At 40.2% G+C, this 24396-nt stretch overlaps 1 protein-coding gene across 1 annotated transcript; it reads left to right on the plus strand.

Annotated features, from left to right (window-relative positions):
- The first annotated feature begins 92 nt into the window (after positions 1-92).
- On the plus strand, positions 93-19433 carry FBXO45 (F-box protein 45). Its single transcript, XM_066240785.1, has 3 exons — positions 93-413; positions 9272-9628; positions 15203-19433. The coding sequence occupies exons 1-3, from the start codon at positions 93-95 to the stop codon at positions 15386-15388; spliced, it is 864 nt and encodes a 287-aa protein (XP_066096882.1). The 3' UTR covers positions 15389-19433.
- The last annotated feature ends 4963 nt before the right edge of the window (positions 19434-24396 follow it).

Here is a 24396-nt window from a genome sequence, read left to right on the forward strand (position 1 = left end):
CGCTCAGGACTCTAGGCGAGGCTTGGCCTCCCCTGCAGAGACGGGGGGAAGTGGCAGCAGCGGTGGCGGCCCTCGGGCCGGCTGGTGAGGCTATGGCGGCGCCGGCCCCGGGGGCTGGGGCAGCCTCGGGCGGCGCCGGCTGTAGTGGCGGCGGCAGCAGCGGCGCGGGCGCCGGCTCGTGCTCTGGGTCCTCGGGTATCGGGGGCCGGCTGCCCAGCCGGGTGCTGGAGTTGGTGTTTTCCTACCTGGAGCTGTCCGAGCTGCGGAGCTGCGCCCTGGTGTGCAAGCACTGGTACCGCTGCCTGCACGGCGATGAGAACAGCGAGGTGTGGCGGAGCCTGTGCGCCCGCAGCCTGGCAGAAGAGGCTCTGCGCACGGACATCCTCTGCAACCTGCCCAGCTACAAGGCCAAGGTGAGAGAGCCCAGGGCCGAGCCGCTGCCCCAGTCCCGCTCCTGCGCACCGCTCTCAGTGGTTCTCATCTAAGCTTGTGAATCAGACCCCTGGCGTCACCATCCCGCCTTTGCTTCCAGTGCACCAGTCAATACCTCACTTCACCTCCCCCCTCCTTAAAGATCTTCTCTTTGGATTGAAGTTCTGCTCCTTAACCCACCCCACTTCCGTGATACACTTTTTAAAGGACCAGATGGTTTCTCATTCCCTGGTTTCCATCACTCATTCTACTTTCCACAGTCTTTCCCTTTAAAGACAGACCACCCCCATTGTTGTACCTTAAATACTCTCATCTTTTTTTCCCGTTCCTTCCAAATAGACTTTATTAGATCTTCCTGCTGCGTTAACTTCGGCTTTCACCCCCACATCCACCGAACCTTAACCAAGCTCTGATTAATAACCTTTTATTTTCTTTATTTTCACTCAGGTTCTCTTTGATTTCTTCCACTATGTTTTAGGCTTATAAGTGAGTGTGGTCCTAGGCATCCTGCTAACTTTGAAGATACAGAGTTAATAGAGCATTCTTTCATGGGCATCGCTTAACCATGAGAATGCTGCCTTGTCCCATTATTATTGGATACTTCCTTGCAAAGTTTTTCTTAGTTCCACCTTGATGATGTGTCTCTTCTGTTTGTCATAGAATTCCGGTTTTGTTGCCTTTTTTCTTCTAGATTCTTGTGCATATTCCTACCTTTTTCATATGCAAATAAAAATGTCAAGTAACAGGTATAGTAGGGCTGAGAGGATTCTTCAGGCAATGTAAACAAGAGGCCTTGAGCTTGATTGAGTTCATTTGGATGAATAACGCTATTATTCAGTATAGCAGTTACCAAGAACATATAGGAGAGCTTATTAGTCTGACTTAGAATGTGGTGAACGTAAAAAAAAAAGCATTAATAACTAAAAAGGGAAAACACCCCTTTTTAAACCTTGATTGCCAGTGGGTGTCAGAATAAGAAGTAAACTTTTTTCCTATGTGAAATAGATGTAAAATTTATTCCTCTATAATAAAGAAGGTTTTAGTTTTAGTAAGATAAGGGAGGAATATTACTGTTAAATATGATTTATCGAGTTGTTTTTCTACTGAGTGACATAACAGATTCAGTTACGATGGCTATGTTTATACATGGTGTAAATGTACAGTGAGTAGTACTAATTGTAGTTTATAGAGTGCAGAAGATTGTAATTTTTGTCCTATTTTACCTGATAAATGTATAGGCTTCATAAGTTTTATTTTTCCATAAAGCTTTTTTTTTACTTATGTTAAATTACAGTGGTCTGTAATAGATATATTCACATAATTTGAGATACATATAGTAATATGTAATAGATAATGTGTTCATGTGAGTCAACATTCCAAAGAAGCAAAATATCTTCCTTTTGTCCCTGTCCTACCAGTTTCCCTGCTTGGGGGCAGCCTGTTTACCTATTTCCTTTGTATCCCTCCCTAAATAGTTTATGTTTCTTAAGTTTTTAAAAGTATTTTGTATGTCTTTCTACTGTGTGCATTGTAAGTATGGTAGACTTGTACTAATAACATGTTCATTCAGATGTTGGAGGACTTTTCTTAAATATCTTGAAGATAAAAAGATTAATTCAAAAGAAGTCAGTCTAGTAAGGAAGCCCTCAGTCTAATAGAGGAAGAAGAAATGTACAGAAATAACTAACCAATGGTAGAAATTGTTTTTGTTAGAAATATAAAAAAAACATACTAGAAGTTAATTCAGTGAGAGATTTACAAGTTGAGCGGAGGACTGGAGAAGGTTCGAGGTTGAGATTGTATCTGAGCTGAATTTTTAAATTTTTATTTATTTTTTACAGAGACAGTGAGTCAGAGAGAGGGATAGACAGGGACAGACAGACAGGAACGGAGAGATGAGAAGCAATCAATCATTAGTTTTTCATTGCGGGTTGCAACACCTTAGTTGTTCATTGATTGCTTTCTCATATGTGCCTTGACCGCGGGCCTTTAGCAGACCGAGTGACCCTTTGCTGGAGCCAGTGACCTTGGGCTCAAGCTAGTGACCTTGAGGTCTCGAACCTGGGTCCTCTGCATCCCAGTCCAACGCTCTATCCACTGCGCCACCGCCTGGTCAGACTCTGAGCTGAATTTTAAGGATGTGGAGGGTTGGAACATTTTGCTAAGAGGAAATACCTTGAACAAAAGCAGGACAAGGAGAAAACAAAGGCTGTGTCAAACAGCATATTCTGTATTTTTATTTTAAAAATATGAGTGTCAGGCACAATGCTTAGTTTTGTAGATGGAATAGTGAATAAAAACAGACACAAACTCTTATGGATGTCTTGCCTTACAGTCTGGGGGGGGAATGGATAGTAATCAAATAATCACATAGTTATAAAATTGCATCTTTGGTAAGTACTATGAAGGAGACATACTTGTAGCTTTGAGCATCAGTAATGGAGAATTTTACCTAGGTAGGGAGGTCAGGGAAGGCCTTTTTAAAGAAGTAATGATAAACTGAGACCTGAAGGATAAGGATAACTAGTCCAAGGAGTGAGAGAAGAGCCTTCCAGGAGGAAACCTGCCAAATATGAGGGACAGAAAATACATCAGTGTGGCTGGAACATAGAGAGCAAAAGTGAGGCAGGTTTGAGATAAGGTGGAAGAAAAAGGTGGACTGGGACCAAACTCTAGGGAAGCCATTTTGAACTATAAGCAAAAGGGGGTTAGGCATGTGGGGATTGGTGATATGATTAGTTTGCTTTTTTTTTTTAAAGGAGAGAGGGGGGGGGGAGAGAGAGAGGAGAGAGAGAAGGGGGGAGGAGCTGGAAGCATCAACTCCCATATGTGCCTTGACCATGCAAGCCCAGGGTTTTAAACCAGCGACCTCAGCATTTCCAGGTCGATGCTTTATCCACTGCGCCACCACAGATCAGGCCATAGTTTGCATTTTTTTTTTTTTATTCATTTTAGAGAGGAGAGGGAGAGACAGAGGGAAAGAGAGAGAGGAGAGACAGAGAGAGAGAAGGGGGGGAGGAGCTGGAAGCATCAATTCTCATATGTGCCTTGACCAGGCAAGCCCAGGGTTTTGAACCGGCGACCTCAGCATTTCCAGGTCGATGCTTTATCCACTGCACCACCACAGGTCAGGCCATAGTTTGCATTTTTAAGAGGTTATTTCTTACTTCATTATGGAGCACAGGTTGGAGGGGAACCTTAGAAATATGCATAGGTCAATTAGAACGTAGGTAGTAGAACAGATGAAAAATTTAGGCGAGATTTAGGAAGTAAAAATCTAGAGGACTTGGCAGTAGATGTGAATGAGGGGTGAGGAAGAGGGAGGTGCTAAGGATGACTCCTAGGTATCTGGTTTATATTATATAATATAGGGATCACCAGGGTTAGATTTAGGGGACTAACAATGAGTTCAATTTGGGTAGAATATAGAGTGTTTTTGAGAATCCAAGAGAAGTCATGTAGGCAGCTGTTTTGAAGTTCAAATAATTCGATTGAATTAAAGTAGTGGGAAATATGATTTTAAAGGTAAGCTGAAACTAGGTGTATCATGGAGGTATCTGAAACACAGCCTTCAGTCTATAGTTTGGGCTTTGTTTTACAGTTGGAAACCACAGAAATTTGACCAGAGGAGTAACAGAATAAGAGTTGTGCTTTAGAAAAGCTTGGCTATAAGATGAATTAGGGAGGGCAGGGGTTAGTACCTATTTCAGAGGTACTTGGTGGTTGGGAGAGCTATTGCAGAGAACAAATCCACATAAGTGAATAGTTAGCTAGCTGACTGGCTGAGATGAGGGAGGAGAAAGAGTCAGATAGGATTTCCAAGGAGCCTGGCTAACTGTTAGAAGGATGGGAACAGACTTGAGATAGCATAAAACTGGAAAGTATTTGGAGTTGTTCGTCTATTAAGAATTTGTCTTCTTCTTTTTTTTTTGTTTTTTCCATTTTTCTGAAGCTGGAAACAGGGAGAGACAGTCAGACAGACTCCCGCATGCGCCCGACCGGGATCCACCCGGCACGCCCACCAGGGGCAACGCTCTGCCCACCAGGGGGCGATGCTCTGCCCATCCTGGGCGTCGCCATGTTGCGACCAGAGCCACTCTAGCGCCTGAGGCAGAGGCCACAGAGCCATCCCCAGCGCCTGGGCCATCTTTGCTCCAATGGAGCCTTGGCTGCGGGAGGGGAAGAGAGAGACAGAGAGGAAAGCGCGGCGGAGCGGTGGAGAAGCAAATGGGCGCTTCTCCTGTGTGCCCTGGCCGGGAATCGAACCCGGGTCCTCCGCACGCTAGGCCGACGCTCTACCGCTGAGCCAGCCGGCCAGGGCAAGAATTTGTCTTCTTTTTAAAAGTCTTATTTTCCATGTCACTTAATCGCATCAATTATTCTAGTCATACTTACCATCTAATTATAATTCTTTAAATTTCAAACTTAGGTCCTAAACTAGATCTTAAAGCCATTTGCCATAATGTACTGTCCAGGTTGTGCATGAGATTGAGAGGCAGGAACTAGACAGATTGTTTTCATTTATTAATTTGTGTGTTTGCCTTTCCATTTATTTCATCTGAATTATTTATTTATTTATTTTTTACAGAGACAGCGAGAGTCAGAAAGAGGGATAGATAGGGACAGATAGACAGGAACAGAGAGAGATGAGAAGCATCAATCATCAGTTTTTTGTTGCGACACCTTAGTTTTTCATTGATTGCTTTCTCATATGTGCCTTGACCGTGGGCCTTCAGCAGACCGAGTAACCCCTTGCTCGAGCCAGTGATCTTGGGTTCAAGCTGGTGAGCTTTGCTCAAACCAGATGAGCCCATGCTCAAGCTGGTGACCTTGGGGTCTTGAACCTGGGTCCTCCGCATCCCAGTTTGATGCTCTATCCACTGTGCCACTGCCTGGTCAGGCTCATCTGAATTTTTTAGTATTCATTTCTAAAAGATAAGGACACTTAATCATAATATCATAACATCTCTAAAGTATATAGATATTAACAGTAAATCCTTAATATAAAAAATGCAGTGTTCAAATTTCCAATTATCTCATAAATATTAGAAGTTCATTTAAAATTTTCAGTCTATCAAGGTCTATATAATATTCCAATGGCAAAACAGACATGTCTCTTAAGGCTACCTCAGTCTACAAATTCACCCTACATCTCTCCATCTCCCCATCTCCCAACCTGTAATTTATTTGTTAAAGAAATCAGGTTATTACCCTGTACTTACCCTTGGTCTGGAGTTTGCGGATTCCCACGGTATTGTTTAACAAACTCTTCTGCCTTTTGTGTTTCCTGTAGAGGTTTGATCAATTTAGGTTACATTAAACTTGTTGCAAGATATTTTTCACTAGAATCAAGTGGTTGAGGCCTGACCAGGTGGTGGCGCAGTGGATAGAGCGTCGGACTGGGATGCCAAGGACCCAGGTTCGAGACCCTGAGGTCACCAGCTTGAGTGCGGGCTCATCTGGTTTGAGCAAAAGCTCACCAGCTTGGACCCAAGGTCGCTGGTTCGAGCAAGGGGTTACTCAGTCTGCTGAAGGCCCGCGGTCAAGGCACATATGAGAAAGCAATCAATGAACAACTAAGGTGTCGCAATGCGCAACGAAAAACTAATGATCGATACTTCTCATCTCTCTGTTTCTGTCTGTCCCTGTCTGACTCTCTCTCTATCTCTGTAAAAAAAAAAAAAAAAAAAGAAAAGAAAAAAAAAATCAAGTAGTTGAAGTATGTACAGAATTGTGTTGTACAATGCAGTCTAGGGTGGGTAGGAATTTGAGGGAGAAGTTAGGGAGATTGGGTGGTCCCAATTAAGAATTAGCTTCATGAAGGTAGTAAGACTGGAACTGGTTTTAGAAGATATGTGGGAGGAGGAAAGTAGGTATGATACTACCAACAAGAAGAAAGAAGCCTTTATAGTTTATATGGTTGTCAATATGGAACTGTCAGAAGTTATTGTACTGGGGAGAGATGTAATAAAGGTGCTATTTTAGAAAGACCGGTCTGGAAAGAATTCAGGTAGAAGGTTAAGGATTGAATCTAGAGATTTTGGGTAACGGGTAGAATGGTCAGCAAAACAAGTCACAGTGAAATACCAGTCCAGGGTAATAGGAAAATGTCATAGAATTTTGAGGAAGAGGTTGTCAATAGTGTCATTGTGACAAAAAGAATAAGGATAGAGAAAAAGCAATTAATTGTTACAAGAATTATGGATAGGCATACATGAGTATTAATTAAATGTTTTATAATGAGGCATTAAATATCTTGGTAGTAACCTAAAGTAATTTGGGCAGTACACATATTTAATATTTTAGGGACATTTTATTCCTCCTTTAATCCTGTTCTGATTTTTTTTTTCTTTTTCTCTTTAAATAATTGTGACTAAAATGCCAGAATTCTGCTACATTTCTGTGTACTTCCCACCCCCACATCCCCATTAATGTCCACAGGGCTGTTCTGATCTTTTAGGTGCTTAAAAGTGTGTTATAAATAGGAACAATAAAAAAAATTAAGTAATACTTCAGTTTTACAGCCTCTTTATGAAAACATGGGATATCTGAATAAGCAGGCTGGTTTGTTTTTTTTTTTTTTTTTTAATTTATTTATTTATTTATTTATTTTTACAGAGGCAGAGATAGACAGGGACAGACAGACAGGAACGGAGAGAGATGAGAAGCATCAATCATCAGTTTCTTGTTGCGCGTTGCGACTTCTTAGTTGTTCATTGATTGCTTTCTCACATGTGCCTTGACCGCGGGCCTTCAGCAGACCGAGTAACCCCCTGCTGGAGCCAGCGACCTTGGGTCCAAGCTGGTGAGCTCTTTGCTCAAGCCATATGAGCCCGTGCTCAAGCTGGCCACCTCGGGGTCTCGAACCTGGGTCCTTCTGCATCCCAGTCCGACGCTCTATCCACTGCGCCGCCACCTGGTCAGGCAGGTTTGTTTTTTATTAGATCTCTGCTCTGGAGTACAATAGTGAAACAGTGAAGTACTGGTTAATAGTAAATAAACAGTAGGTGGGGGGACTGGATACCTGACTTTTCAGTGGGGTTCTTTCTCTAATTAGCTGTTAACTTTTAGTTCTGTGTCCTTATCCCTGAGTTGATCTAGGTGACCTTTAAGGTCCTTCATAATGTTGAAATTCTGTGATTCTAGAGTTAATTTCTCAGCTTAACTAAAGCAATAAGCCCCAGCCTTTGACTGCTTTTGGGTAGTTTGAATAAAGTAAGAGATTAAAGAAAAAAACAACCCAAGCCAAACCTTTTTTTTTTTTTTTAATAAGATGGATGGGAGATAGTGAGATAGACTCCCACATGCACCCTGACCAGTATGCGCTACAACCCGTCTGGGGCTAATACTTGAATCAGCTGAGCTATTTTTAGTGCCTGTGGCCAATGCTGGAACCAATTGAGTTACTGGCTGTGGGAGGGGAAGAGGGAGAGAAATGGGAGAGGGAGGGGAAGAGAAGCAAATGGTTGCGACTCTTAAGTGCCCAGACCAGGAATCAAACCTGGGGTGTCTGTACGACCAGCCTACACTGTCCATTCCATTGAGCCAGCCAGCCATGGCTGCGAAAAGCTTTAAATTATTAAAATATGAGAAAATTTTAATTGTATGGGGTAGCAATTTTTATGCTCTTTTTCTTTTGAAAGCTTAAAAAAAACTGGTAATTACTAAAGGTCAACTAACCTTTCCTATCAGTGGTAGCTATACTTAATGGCTATCTCTTTATAAATTCTAGTGCTTAAAGTTAGATGCTATCTAGGAGATTATTTGATTTGGTAAAATGAGAGTGGTGCTGTCTCAGTGTATGAGTATTACCTAGGAAGGAGGCTGAGGATCTAAAGTCATTTGTGGTTATTAAAATTTTTCATAAACTTTAGAGCTACTATGACTAAATTCTCTGTTTTACTTAAAATATTCTTTTTGGTGATGGGATTGCCAACGTGAAAACTGTGCATCTCTTAACTTTTTGATATAAAAATACTGAATATAGGCCCTGGCCGGTTGGCTCAGCGGTAGAGCGTCGGCCTGGCGTGCGGGGGACCCGGGTTCGATTCCCGGCTGGGGCACATAGGAGAGGCGCCCATTTGCTTCTCCACTCCCACCCCCCCTCCTTCCTCTCTGTCTCTCTCTTCCCCTCCCGCAGCCAAGGCTCCATTGGAGCAGGGATGGCCTGGGCGCTGGGGATGGCTCCTTGGCCTCTGCCCCAGGCGCTAGAGTGACGCCCGGGAGGGGCAGAGCATCGCCCCCTGGTGGGCAGAGCCTCGCCCCTGGTGGGCGTGCTGGGTGGATCCCGGTCCGGCGCATGCGGGAGTCTGTCTGACTGTCTCTCCCCGTTTCCAGCTTCAGAAAAATACAAAAAAAAAAAAAATACTGAATATAAACTAGAGTAAATAGTTTAATGAACCTCCCTATACCTATCACCAAGCTTTACCAATGATTAATTCATGGCCAATCTATTTTTATGTTTACCCTACCCACTCCTATACTCAACCCTGGCTATTTCAAAGCAGTTCTCAGATATCATTATGTTATCCATAAACATTTTAGTATCATCTCTAAAATGTATGGATTCTTATATATATCTATTGATATTTTAAGAAGTCTATCTGGAGAAATAATACTATGGTTTAGAATTTTGTTAAGTAATGAAGCATTTAGCAGTTATTTTAAATGTTATGTTAGTGTCCCATCCTGAAACTTTAGCCATTTCTTGGAAATACTATATTGTTTAAAAATATGTAGTTTTGTTGTATAAAAACACATAGCCAAAGGTTTGAGTACTTTTTAATATTTTTAAAAAAATCAAACTTCTAATACTTTGGTCTGTTTTTCATCTTTTCAGATACGTGCTTTCCAACATGCCTTCAGCACTAATGACTGCTCCAGGAATGTCTACATTAAGAAAAATGGCTTTACTTTACATCGAAACCCCATTGCTCAGAGCACTGATGGTGCAAGGACCAAGATTGGTTTCAGTGAGGGCCGCCATGCATGGGAAGTGTGGTGGGAGGGCCCTCTGGGCACTGTGGCAGTGATTGGAATTGCCACAAAACGGGCCCCTATGCAGTGCCAAGGTTATGTGGCGTTGCTGGGCAGTGATGACCAGAGCTGGGGCTGGAATCTGGTGGACAATAATCTACTACATAATGGAGAAGTCAATGGCAGTTTTCCACAATGCAACAATGCACCAAAATATCAGGTGAGAAACTAGATGTTTCCTAGATGTGAGTCTTTGTCAAATTGTGCCTTAATTTGTTTTAAATATACAGAATTTTATATAGTAGCTTTTGTCTTTTGGTAGTAGTTGTTTTTTTATGGGCGTTTTTTTATAATTTTTTTTTTTTACAGAGACAGAGTCAGAGAGAGGGATAGACAGGGACGGACAGACAGGAACGGAGAGATGAGAAGCATCAATCATTAGTTTTTTGTTGCGACACCTTAGTTGTTCATTGATTGCTCTCTCACATGTGCCTTGACCGTGGGCCTTCAGCAGACTGCGTAACCCCTTGCTCGAGCCAGCGACCTTGGGTCCGAGTTGATGAGCTTTTGCCACACTCAAGCTGGCGACCTTGGGGTTTTGAACCTGGGTCCTCTGCATCCCAGTCTGACGCTCTATTCACTGTGCCACCACCTGGTCAGGCTCTTTTGGTAGTTTTTAATTAAATAGTGTAACTGGCCTTTCTTTGCTACTTTGGTGATGATTTTTTAGTGTTTCAGTATTTGTTTTCTAATATGTATTTAACCTTGAGTAATTCATCTTTGCTCTAAATCAGAGGTTGGCAAACTTTCTGTACAGGGCCAAATAGTAAATATTTTAGGCTCTGTGGCTCATGTAGTCTCTGTCACAACTATTTAACTCTTGTTATAGCACAAAAGCGGTCATAGGTAAGTGTACCTGACTTTGAGTATAGCTGTGTTCCAGTAAACCCTTATTTACAGGCTGCAGGCCAGATGTGGCCCGTAGTTTGCCTACGCACGCTCTCATTTTCCCTCTATCATGGCACATCTAAATCTACCTGTTCTAGACATCTCAGCCCTACAGATGCACCGGGTGCGTGGACATACACACCCTCTGTTACTATTAATCTTGTGGATTCAAAGCCTCTGGAGGTGTCAATTTTGATTTCTACAAAATTTTTTCGTCTTAGCCTTATACTGTATTTATATAATTCTAGGGTTAAAATTATAGTTTGTTTTTGGAAAAGCTATATGATTACCATAGGTCTAAAAGATAGTAATCTGATAAGAAATTAGAAATATTAAGGAATTATAGATTGCATTTTTCAGAAAAACATGTGGCTTGAAAGCTCTAACCTCAGTAATGACCTCAAGTCAGGGATACTAAAGTAGATCTAAAAATATATTCAATTTCCTGAGGTAGAAAAGCCTGGAAGGATTTTCTTTCATAGAATGCTTTCTTCACTGACCTTTCAGGCGCTGGAAGTACCTGAAGGAGAAGGGTGTCCGAACTTAACAGTCATTGATGATCAAGTCTTGTGGCTAGCCTTGAGATTTTGTCGCGAAAGTCAAAGTCCTTCAGTCTTTGTTTTTCAAGGAACGTACTCTGTGTGATTTCTATTATACCTTAAGTCTGTTTTAGTCCTCGTGTATGGTCTGTCTTGATGAGTGTTCCACGTGTGCTTGAAAAGAACATATTTTGTTGTTGGATCTAATGTTCCATAAATTACAATTAGATCAAGTTGGTTGATAGTGTTCCAGTCTTCTGTATTTACTGATTTTTCTTTCTACCTGTTCTATTATTTATTGAAATTTCTACTATACTTGCTAATTTATTTCTTTTTCCAGTTCTGTCCGTTTTTGCTTCGTGTGTTTTAGAGCTGCTATTAGGTGCATATCTGTTTGTCACTGTTGTATCTCCCAGTCTGATGGACTCCTCTATCATTCTGAAATGACCTTCTTTGACTCTAGTAATATTCCTTGTCTTTAAGTCTGTTTTGTCTAATATTAATATAGCTATGACAACTATCTTTTGCAAGGGACCTCTTTTCTTCCATCCTTTTACTTTCAGTCTTTGGACTAGGAAGCATATAATTTGGTCTTGCTTTATAAAGCTCTACTTTTTGAATGTTAACCCATTTACATTTAATCTTGTCTTGGTGTCTTAGAAGTTATGTTCTTTTTAATCCTTTTAATTTTTTTGATTGGACAATTTCTGTTGCTCTGCCTTCAAGTTCATAAATGCTTTCTCTTTGCCATTTCAACTCCGCTATTAAGCCAGAAAAGTGAGTTTTAGTTATCGTGCTTCAGAGTTTTCACTTGGTTCTTTTTTACAGTTTCTATTTCTCTGTTGAGATTCTCTACCTGTGCATTCATCAATACTAGACTTTGTTCTTAATTCTTTGCACATATTTATAATAACTGCTTTGAAATTTTTGTCTGCCAACCCAATATCAAGGCTAATGGAGTCAGTTTATTATATTGATTGCTTCCCCCACCCCTCATCCTGAGTATAAGTTACACTTTCCTGTTTCTTTTCATATCCATTGATTTTTAAACTGAGAACTGGACATTGTAGGTAATATGCTGTAGTATTTGGAATGTTTTGTTCCATCAGAAATTGCTTTGTTTTTATGAAGATTGTAGATTTTTTTGTTCTAGCAGGCAATTAACTTTTCTCAACTTAAACTATAAAATCCATGTACAGTAGCTAATGTCTTTGTTCAGGTCCGGTTTTTCCTAGCTGTTACTTTTTCAGCCTGGTGCCTTAGACGTTTCCTCTGTGTCTATGTGATATAGTGGTCACACAATAATTGGGCGAATTTATTCTCAGATTTTGGGCTCATCTTTTTGTGGTTCTGTTGCTTCTAGATATTCTACTCTGTTTCGTTACTCTTATCATCTTCAAGTTACCCTCTGACACCTGAAGCTAGTAAAACTTCTTTCTGCTCCCGGTGCTGTGTGCATGCCGTATGCTCAGTCAGAGGTGAAGCAAAGTTGTGTATTTCATCATGAGCAATACTGTTTTTAGTTTCATCTTCTGTAAAATAGGATAGCATCGAGGAATGATGTGAAGATCAAGAGATAATGCAAATAAATTACAAAATGAAAATCTAACAAAATATTAACTTTTCATTTCTATTTTTTGGTTGTTTTTTCATGTTTTGTTGGTGGTAGTAATAGTGATGTTAATTAGGATGTTCTTAGGCCCATAACATGGAGTGTGGGTTAATCTGTGAGTTGGGTAAAGGAAGGATAAAAGCAAATATTGGTAGTTACTTGTGATAAGAAATATAATGAAGGAAAGTAACAGCAACAGCAGGGGTTAGCATAATTGGGAGTATTACATTACTATGTTTTTAATGTTTATTTTATTGATTTTAGAGAGAGGAAGTGAGAGAGAGACAGGAACATCAATCTGTTCCTGTATGTGCCCTGACTGGGGATCAAACCAGCAACCTCTGTGCTTTGGGACAATTCTCGAACCAATTTAACTAAGGCTAGATTACTTTTTTCTTTCTTTTTTTTTTTTTTTACAGAGACAGAGAAAGAGTCAGAGAGAGGGATAGATTGGGACAGACAGACAGGAACGGAGAGAGATGAGAAGCATCAATCATCTGTTTTTTCGTTGCGACACCTTAGTTGTTCATTGATTGCTTTCTCATATGTGCCTTGACCATGGGGCTACAGCAGACCGAGTAACCCCTTGCTTGAGCCAGCTACCTTGGGTCCAAGCTCGTTAGCTTTGCTCACACCAGATGAGCCTGCACTCAAGCTGGTGACCTCAGAGTCTCGAACCTGGGTCCTCTGCATCCCAGTCTGATGCTCGATCCACTGTGCCACCGCCTGGTCAGGCTAAATTACTATTTTTGATTGCAAATGTTAGGACTTTCTGCCTCCAAGTATACAGATGCAACAATCTTTTTTAGATGCAAATTATAAAGATAAAACATCCTCATTTATTTATTTTTCCAAATTGGAAAATAACTGAATATATTGTGCTTTCAGTTTAGTTTTAATAGTCAGTGCTGCTGTTATTATAATGAATAGGTGTTTTATAATGAATAGCAGTGGTCCACAAAGTAACTTATTAAAATGCGCATTTTGCATCTTTAGAATATATAGTCAGACTTGGGTATTCATGACTGTATAGGTTCCACATTGTATGTAGAACTGCTTTAATGTTAAGTATTTTATTATAATACATATATATGTAATTTTTATTGTGAAATATACAATATTTATAACTTTAACCATTTGTAAGTGTATATAATTCAGTGGCATTATAGCCATCACCATTATCTGTACTCAAAACATTTTCATCATCCCCCAACATAAACTCTGTACTCATTAAAAAATAATTCCCGGCCCTGGCCGGTTGGCTCAGCGATAGAGCGTCGGCCTGGCATGCGGGGGACCCGGGTTCGATTCCCGGCCAGGGCACGTAGGAGAAGCGCCCATTTGCTTCTCCACCCCCCCCCCCCCCTCTGTCTCTCTCTTCCCCTCCCGCAGCCAAGGCTCCATTGGAGCAAAGATGGCCCGGGCGCTGGGGATGGCTCCTTGGCCTCTGCCCCAGGAGCTAGAGTGGCTCTGGTCGCGGCAGAGGGACGCCCCTGGTGGGCGTGCCGGGTGGATCCCGGTCGGGCGCTTGCGGGAGTCTGTCTGACCGTCTCTCCCCGTTTCCAACTTCAGAAAAATACCCAAAAAAAAAAAAAAAAATTTCCCTGTTTCATGCCCTCAACTATGTAACATATATCCAAAGTGCATTTCTTTTTATGGATGAATAATAGTGCTCTCTCTGTGTGTCCGCGTGTATGCTATAGTAATTTGAAGAGGTTATCAGATAGCCTTTTTTTGTAATATACAATGTTATAAATTTTAGTGGTATCATTCTTAAGAAAAGCCTTGAAATCAAAGAGTAAATACAATCTGAGGACTGTTTAGGGGGACATATAAATTTTTAGTATTTAATGTAGATCCCATGCAAATCTTAAAAATTATCAAAACAAGCAGCTATGATAAAATTGACATATTTCTTCTATATGTTTTGCCCGGATCAGAAACCTTCTCTTCTGGTTTTTCTAGATAACTTCTAAAGTATATATTCATTTTTTTTTTCTTTTTTACGTGAGAGGAGGGGAGATATTGAGATAGACTCCTTCATGCACCTTGACCAGGATCTACCTAGCAACCCCTATCTGGTGCCGATGCTTGAATCAACTGAGCTATATTTAGCACCTGAGTCTGATGGGCTTGTATCAACAGAGCTATCTTCGGCACCTGGGGATGACACTTGGACCAAATTGAGCCACTGGCTGTGGGGGGGAAGAGGAAGGGGGGGGGAGAGGGAGGAGAAGAGAAGCTGATGGTCACTTTTCTTGTGTGCCCTGACTGGGAATTGAACCTGAGATGTCCATACGCTGGGCTGATGCTCTATCCACTGAGCCACTGGCCAGGGCCTAGGGTATATATTCTTTTTTTTTTAGGGTATATGTTCTTTTTTATTTTTATTTTTTATTCATTTTAGAGAGGAGAGGGAGAGAGAGAGAGAGAGAGAGAGAGAGAAGAGAGACAGAGAGAAGGGGGGAGGAGCTGGAAGCATCAACTCCCATATGTGCCTTGACCAGGCAAACCCAGGGTTTCGAACCAGCGACCTCAGCATTTCCAGGTTGATGCTTTATCCACTGCGCCACCACAGGTCAGGCCAGGGTATATATTCTTAATAATATTTTTAACCTATCCATTTGTGTCATGTTTCTTCTAGCTATGCCCTTGATGGGTTTTATGCTAACCTTCTTTTGATATTTGTTTGCAGATAGGAGAAAGAATCCGCGTCATCTTGGACATGGAAGATAAGACTTTAGCTTTTGAACGTGGATATGAATTCCTAGGGGTTGCCTTTAGAGGACTTCCAAAGGCCTGCTTATATCCAGCGGTTTCTGCTGTATATGGCAACACAGAAGTGACTTTGGTTTACCTCGGTAAACCTTTGGATGGATGACAGTGGCTTCCTTGGGATGAAAGACAGAGTAGAGGAGATATCTGCTTGTGGAAAGTAGAATCATGAAGTGATGGTGTCATACATGCATGTCCAAGAAACATCCTGAAAAACACATGAAAATGTTAACTGGAGAAGCAACTCTACAGCAAAGATTATCTTAGTGTTTCCTCTTTCTACTGGGCCAGAAAAATCCTCAGGGTTGCAGTTGGTTGAGTGGGCAGTTGATGTTGAGTGGGCAGTTTGACATATGCATGTTACAACAGATTTTGTCTCTAAGCTAACAATGTGTTATTTCCAGCTTTTAAGGCGAGGTCTTAGAGATGCTGTAAAAGGGATAAGATAGGGAAATAGGAAGATTTTTAAGTAGTGTGTTTTTGAAGAAAGACTGATCCTGTTTTACAACTGCCTGTTTTTTCTCTAGACCCCTTTTTTCCAGCCAGCTTGACTATTAGAAAAGTATGAAACTGGTTGGGTTTTATTTACTATTTTTAATATATTGAGAAGCATGGTCTGCTTGGACTGCACTTCTCTAGCAGTGAGATGTAAAATTGTGCAGCTATTTTAAAAATTGTATAATATGTGTATAAAAAAAGGACAAAGGGGTTGCTTTGTTCTAGTTCAATTCTTAAAACCACTACATGGTACAAAAGTAAAATAACATTTAGGGACGATTGGGTAACTACAAAGAAGAGGATTGTAAGAGGAGATGTGTTGTATGGGCTCATTTTGTATTATATTTGGTTTGCAGTTTTCATAGCTATTATAGTCTGTTGTTTTAATGATCAAAATTATTGCAGAAGTCCTTTAATATACTGGGTAAAGATTGAGGGAACGTAAATTTATTCCTAATCATACATAAAATAATATGCATTTTATAGTAGTATCTGGTTGTATTTTTTGACCTTTTAAGAAAGTGTCTCATAAAAACACAGAATATTACCATTTGCCCTTAATAGGCCTCAAATATGAAAGCTGTTAGGCACAGACCTTAGGAAAAGAATTGATTAATAGTCCTTTTATTTTGTAACTTTGTGCTGTAGATGTGTTATAATTTTTTTTTTAATTTCATATTGTTTACATTATACAACAATCTAAGCCTCAAACTCTTCATTGGGGTTATCAAGAAAATGTTTACTCACTCACCTGGAACAATGCCAGCCTGAACCCAGGTTAAGAATGTTCTTAATCTTATTATAGATAATTGCCCCCATGGGACTTGAAATAAAACACCTTGTGCTGAAAACTTCAGGCAGGCAATATTTTGAAGGTTTCATTGTAGAAGAGTTTAACATTAATTCCTATTCCGAATTTTTAACTAACCTGATTTCACTAATACTTTTTCGAATTAATAATCTAACATATATGAGTTGAGATTTTCTTTTGTTAGAAGAGAAACAAGCATCATCTTTCTGTATGAAAGTATACATTGTATGGTTTCAGATACACCTTTGTGATAAGAATTGACTAAGGAAAGTGGAATCTTTGTACTTTTAAAGGTTATGATTGTATGTATATTTTGTCTTAAAATCTAATAAAATTAGGGGCAGCAAGCAACCGGCTGGGGTTCTTGGGTTGCTCCTTGAGAGTTAAGATTGTCAATACTCCTATGAGGCAAGGGATTTCAGTCATGAACAAAGATTTATTTTTGCCACATGACAGGTTTACAGATATTTGTTGTGTATTTAGTATGTTGCTTAAAGGTGAAGTTTGTTAAAGATTCTTTTTGATACCGATATCCGTGTCAAGAAGAAACCTGGAAACCGTATTTAGTAGTGCAGAGTGAAATGATGTTACATATATTAGCAAATATAGCTGCTACAGAAATTGACTTTTGCTGTAGAATAACTCAATTTGGCAAAGTTTAAAATTTGATTACAGAAGAGAACTGGTTCAGGATGAAGATTGAGCTAGTTAGAAAATTAAAATATTCTTTAAGTATATGTTTTTTTTCCAGGTTGTGATTGATATAACCAATTCTAAGAACTTTTTCTGAGAATTTTATTTATACCTTGTTTGTCTTATTAGTAAACATTCATTTTGTAACAGTTTTGAAGGTGCTGAATGGAAACAGAAACACATGGTTATTACATATTGAACCTAGAATCAAATAATTGCCTAAATATTTAACAACAAACTATTCCTATCTCAAAGATTTAAATTCCCTAATATCTCATTTGCAAATTATATAAAAATGGAGGTTCGTATTTAGCACAAGCATTGGGGGAGTGAAGAGCCTTTATTTATAACCTGATAAATTAACTTGTTACTAGAGACCAATACTAGCTGTACAGAATATTAAAACAAACTGCTACAGTGTTCAAGAAAATGGAATCTTTTTTCCATTGGTGCTGAGAGAGCATTTAAATAGAAGACATTTGCACTTGAATCAGACTGAGTATAAGTCATCTAGACCAGTAGTTTTCAACCTTAGCTGTACTTTGAAGTTATGTACGTTTTGAAAAATACTGATACTTGGGCCCCATACCCTAAGATTTTGATGTTGGTCTGAGATATAATATGACCATAAGGATTTTTTTTATAAGCTTCATATATGATTTTCAATGTGTTGCCATGGTTGAGTTCAAAATTCACCTTTCTCATCTGCAAAAAAACCACAACTTTGCTCCCTTTCTCCTCTCTTCACTACCTCACAGAATATTGAGTGTAGAGAAAATAATGCGAAAGGGCTTGTGTGATGGATAAGAAATGCTGTTGAAAGGCAAAGTAATATTTGTTCTATTTCAACTGAAACTATGAGCAGGAAGAATGTGTAACTGAATTTGCCTTGTTGATTGGAGAAACCGGGAGCATTCTCTAGTTCTTAATGTTAATGAAGCATGCAGATATATAAGCAGACATTACTACTAGTCTCATTCATACTATGTATTCTGTTATACTTGAGATAGTTTTAATTATCTGGTTTTACATAGGAAAGAAGAAATATTAAGGTTCAAAGTCTGTAATGTTCAATGGCTCATAATTCATTAAAACATTTCATACAAAGAAATCTGTGGTTAATATATATCATTTCACAGTTACCATTTTTTTCATCATCTGACTTTTGAATGTTAAGCCATTTATTTCATCTCCTTCATTTTTATTCATGTAAGCTTAGGCTTAGATTTGAGAAAGCACCTAAAACAAGTACGTTTTGCCAGGTTGAATACTTAAAAGTCATGGCTCATTGATTAGACGTTCTCTGCATTTTAGATATGATTTTACCTGGAAAGAGGAGAATATAAACCATAAGAGTTTAAAGCCCTAAACCATATAGTAGTTATTATAATTAACTTTTAATTTAAATTCCCAAACTGCTGTTTATATAGACTGCAATATTAATATTTTTGATCATTTTTTAAAATAAACAGTTTGAAGAGATAGGAATTTAAGGAGTTTTACAGATTTCTCCAGAAATCAAGGCCACCATAATTGGGACCACTTTGAACCCTTCCTTAAAGGAACAGTCCATACCCAACCCAAATACTACCCTCACAAAGCATTCTGCAGTTCCTATCGCTGAATGTAATCTCTCCTTCCTTGAAATTCTCCTATTTTTATATTTTATCTATACTTAACCCATGCTATGTTACTTTATACCTCGTGTAAATTTATTTATATTTATTATTTGTTGGTGTCTTATCTGCCCTGAACATCTTAGGACAGGATCTCTGATGGACTCATCTTTATGTTCACATCATCTCAGCCCAGTAGGCAAGTGCTTGCGTATTTACTAAAGAAACAGATGATGAACTATGTAGGAAAAGAAAAGCTCTGAATTAAAAACCATACTAACATAAGATAGATGAGAAGAGTATTCTGTGTCCTGTCCAAGTGAAGCACAAAAGAAAAGGATGCAAGTCTGAGGCTAATAAGGAAGAAATAATGACTGTGAATGCATTTTAGCTATTTCCCTTTATTCTTAAATATTGGTAAACTGATTTTTGGTTCATGATGTAGATTTCATATTTGTTTAGAATTAAAATTAGAATTCTGTATTTTAATTTTTGAAATTTTGTTATTTTGCTTTAGTTTCATAATAAAAAGTTAAAACATTAACCACCTGTGATTGTTTACATTTAAAACAAAGAACTTTTTTATACATTGGTCAGAAAGAAAAACTGGGGTACCTTAGCCAAACCTAATGAAATTTACTAGATCTACGTTTCCCATGTTTAGAATGGAATATGGACAGGGAACAGTCATTTACTAGAATGCTATTCCTCTGTTGTCTCCACCTCCAGCTAACAGTTGTTTGATAATGTGGTGGTTTGCCAAGAGTGATAAGAGACTGTCATGGCTGAATAAATGGCTTCTGTGATCCAAAACCTTAAAAATTAGTTGATTGATCATATTGCTAAAAGTTTTTCTGTATTAACATGTTAAAATTTATGTAAAAGGTTTTAATTTTCTACAAGAAAAGTAGGTGTAAATTTCTGCATTTATCTTTTTGTTCAGGGACAGCTTTACCAATCTGTTGTCCTCATTTCTTTTTTGGATCCTCCCCTGAATCATTTGCTTTTTATTTAATGTATTCGTTAAAATAATGAGAACAACATGTTCTCTACTCTTTAAAATATAGTTTGTTAATAGAAGCAACCCCTCAGGATTTAAGATTTTCATCATTCAACTTGTATGTACTGGATTTCATAATGAGTGACTGAAGAAGTAAGAATCATTTAGGGAATTTTCCTTAGATCATCCTGTTGATAGTCCTCATTTTCGGTTTCTATTGAATTTTTTAAAATTTTTCTGAAGTGAGAAGCGGGAGGCAGAGAAACAGGCTCCTGCATGCGCCCAACTGGGACCAACCCGGCATGCCTACTAGGGGACAATGTTCTGCCCATCTGGAGTGTTGCTCTGTTGCAACCGGAGCCATTCTAGCGCCTGAGGAGGAAGCCACGGAGCCATCCTCAGCGCCCAGAGCCAACTTTGCTCCAATGGAGCCTTGGCTGCGGGAGGGGAAGAGAGAGATAGAGAGAAAGGAGAGGGGGAAGGGGGAAGAAGCAGATGGGCACTTCTCCTGTGTGTCCTGGCCAGGAATTGAACCCGGGACTTTACACGCAGGGCTGATGCTCTACCACTGAGCCAACCAGCCAGAGTCTTCTGTTTCTTTTTTTTTTTTTTAATTTTTTTTTTTCTAAAGCTGGAAACAGGGAGAGACAGTCAGACAGACTCCCGCATGCGCCCAACCGGGATCCACCCGGCATGCCCACCAGGGGGCGACACTCTGCCCACCAGGGGACGATGCTCTGCCCATCCTGGGCATCACCATGTTGCGACCAGAGCCACTCTAGCACCTGGGGGAGAGGCCACAGAGCCATCCCCAGCGCCCGGGCCATGTTTGCTCCAATGGAGCCTTGGCTGCGGGAGGGGAAGAGAGAGACAGAGAGGAAAGCGCGGCGGAGGGGTGGAGAAGCAAATGGGCGCTTCTCCTGTGTGCCCTGGCTGGGAATCAAACCCGGGTCCTCCGCACGCTAGGCCGACGCTCTACCGCTGAGCCAACCGGCCAGGGCCTTCTGTTTCTTTTTAAACAAGAAAACATTTAAGAAAAAAGGGAAGTCAAGTCCTATCAGATAGTATGATACTTAATCATATTGAATTTCTGCTCTCCTTTCCTCCACAAATAAAATGGGGGATGGCATTGAGTAATGATGGTTTTGAGGTTTCATCTCCTTTGTGAAAGGCTTTCTGAAATGGCTTATTTAAATGCTAATTTCCAAAGTTAGATTAATTAGAGTCATATTGTAATGGGAATAGGTCAAATATTTTTGTTTATTTTGATATAGCTAACTTGTTTAAATTTTCTAAACAGTGATTAAAAGGTCTTTTATTTATCTACGCCCCTTTATTGATCACCTTTACCTTTGAAGGAAAGAATGGTTACAGTTGGAATGAGAGAAGTCAGTGATTTTTCTCCCCGCTTCAACAAACCCACGAGCTATACAATTCACAACCAAATTACTGAGAGCAGTGAAGAGCATGTATGTATGGCTACTTGCTGCTGAAGGGCACATTGGTAAGGGAAACTGGCTATATATTTAGTTTTGAGGAGTAGCCAAATGCATCCACTTTTCCAAGCACCGTCTATGGGAATAGTGAACTTAAGCACTTACGGAACCACATGGAATGGATAGTGACCCCCTGTACCACTCTAGATTTTAGGTGGCTGTAGCTGAGCCACAGCTTCTGAAATTGTGAGGCTCTCCTTACCTACTCAGCTTTATTTTTTTTCTTTTTACAGAGACAGGGACAGATAGGGACAGACAGGAACGGAGAGAGATGAGAAGCATCAATCATCAGTTTTTCATTGTGGCACTTTAGTTGTTCACTGATTGCTTTCTCATATGTGCCTTGACCGTGGGGTTACAGCAGACTGAGTAACCCCTTGCTCAAGCCAGCGACCTTGGGGTCTCGAACCTGGGTCCTCCGCATTCCAGTCTGATGCTCTATCCACTGCGCCACTGCCTTGTCAGGCCTTACCCAGCTTTTAGTCACCCACTTAGTAATAGTTAATGAAAAAGCAGAGAAGATAACAATTCATTAATTAAAAAAAAAATTTTAGTGAGAGGAGAGGAGGCAGAGGCCATATGTGCCCCAACTGGGATCCACCCAGCAAGCCCACTAGGGGGCGATGCCCTGCCCATCTGGTGGTGTGCTCAGCCCCCAAGCCATCCTCAGCGCCTGAGGCAGAGGCCACAAACCAATGGAGCCATGCTGCAGGAAGGGAAGAGACGGAGAAGGGGGTGTGTGTGGAGAAGCAGATGGTTGCTTCTGTGTGTTCTGACCAGGAATCTAACCTGGGACATCCACATGCTGGGCAGAAGCTCCACCATTGATCCAAATGACCAGGGCTGTTAAATATTTTTATGCATCTACATGTACCAGGCTTTTGTCAGATCCTAGGGATGTAGAGATTAGAAAAAAACAAAATGGTCTGCTCTAAAGTTTGTGAGAGAGCAAATGTGGAAATAGCCCACCATGAAACAGTAGAATAATCGTTTTAATGGAGTTATGTATGTGGTCCAGTATGGCATATAAAAGGTGGGAGATTTAACTTAATCTGGAGTAGTATTTAAACTTGAGTCTTAGAAGATAATAAGGAGTTAATGAGGTCAGACCCACCATTCTAGGCAGATGGAATAGTATGTACAATGATACGGAGGCAAAAGCATATTCAGTACAAATGGAAGCGGGGTGCATCCTGGAAGAGTGATGGGAGAGGATATGGAACAGGATTGGGGCCAGATCATAATTGTGCTAAGGATTTTAGGTCTTATCCTATTTTTCGTGAGGAAGCCATTCAAAAGTTTTTAGTGGGACATGGCATGATCCATGGTATTTTTCAATGATCACTCCAGCTGCCCAAGGCAGTAGTAGAAAGATGGAGGATGAGTCAGGAGATCTAGACAGGGAAATGATGATGACCTAAACTAAGATAACCATAAGGATGTAGAGGGAAGATGTATTTAAGAGATATTCAGGAAGAAAAAGACACCATTTGTATGTAGAGGATAAAGTACTCTTTTTCTTTCTTTTTTTTTTTTTTGGTGTAGACATTTGGGTGAATAATGCTACTCTTTATTAAAATAGGGAATTGAAAAGGAGAAATGAATTGGAGTAGGAGATAATGAGTTCAGTTTTGTGCATGTTGAATCTGAGGTAGAAATACTCAAAAGTATTGGCCCTGGCCAGGTAGCTCAATTAGGGAGTTGTCCATATAATGCCAAGGTTGAGGGTTTGATCCCTGGTCAGGGTACATACAAGAAGCAACCAATGAATGCATAAATAAGTGGAATAACAAATTGATGTCTCTCTCCCTTCCTCTCTCTCTAAAAATCAATAAAAAATTTTGGGGAAAAAAACTTTGACAATTAAAAAAAATATTCAAAAGTATTGAAACTAAGTCAGAGGTAAAGGAAGTATTTAGCCAACAGGCCCCTGAACAGTGAGTGAGTGACAGCTGCTGATGTGTTGCGTTCCTCACTGGCTCCCTTTTCTCCCTGGACTGTACCATCCAGGGGGCGGGTCAGGGGCGGGTATACCTGAAGTACATTGAAAGGACAACCAACTGCTCCTCTACATAGTGACTCTATCAAGTAAAGGCTGGTGGAGTTTTTGTTTTTTGTTTTAGCTTTCATCTCCTATAATTCTGAGTAACCATCCTAGCACTTCAAATTTTTCAAGTGCCTTTAAAAAAAAAAATGAGGAAGCTCAGTAATTTTCTTTTTTTTTTCTTAATTTTTTTTTTGCATTTCACATTAACTGGTACTTTATTTGCTTAAAACCTAAACATTGTCAGTTTGAGAAGAAATCCACTGTGATATATAAATCTTGCCATTTAAATTTTAGGTTTTTTTTTTTTTACCTTTGGTAAAATTTTATCCAAGAAACAGGATATATATATATATATATATTAAAACATGAACCATTAGAGAATAAAATAGGAAATTAAGCATGGTTTTTTTTTTTTTTTTCTGAAGCTGGAAACGGGAAGAGACAGTCAGACAGACTCCCGCAGGCGCCCGACCGGGATCCACCCGGCACGCCCACCAGGGGCAACGCTCTGCCCACCAGGGGGCGATGCTCTGCCCCTCCGGGGCGTCGCTCTGCCGCGACCAGAGCCACTCTAGCGCCTGGGGCAGAGGCCAAGGAGCCATCCCCAGCGCCCAGGCCATCTTTGCTCCAATGGAGCCTCGGCTGCGGGAGGGGAAGAGAGAGACAGAGAGGAAGGAGGTGGTGGGGGTGGAGAAGCAGATGGTCACTTCTCCTATGTGCCCTGGCCGGGAATCAAACCCGGGTCCCCTGCACGCCAGGCTGACGCTCTACCACTGAGCCAACCGGCCAGGGCCTAAGCATGATTTTAAGTTTTGCCCTTTTTAAAAAAAAATTCCTTAAAGACTGTAGCAGAATAAAACAATTACTGGCTCTGAATCTCTTTGAGATAACAAGCAATAAAAAAACAAAAAAACTCCACACCATTAAACAAGGTTAGGTAACCCATTCCCTGC

Source organism: Saccopteryx bilineata, chromosome 8, assembly GCF_036850765.1.
Source record: "Saccopteryx bilineata isolate mSacBil1 chromosome 8, mSacBil1_pri_phased_curated, whole genome shotgun sequence".
Lineage (NCBI taxonomy): Eukaryota > Metazoa > Chordata > Mammalia > Chiroptera > Emballonuridae > Saccopteryx > Saccopteryx bilineata.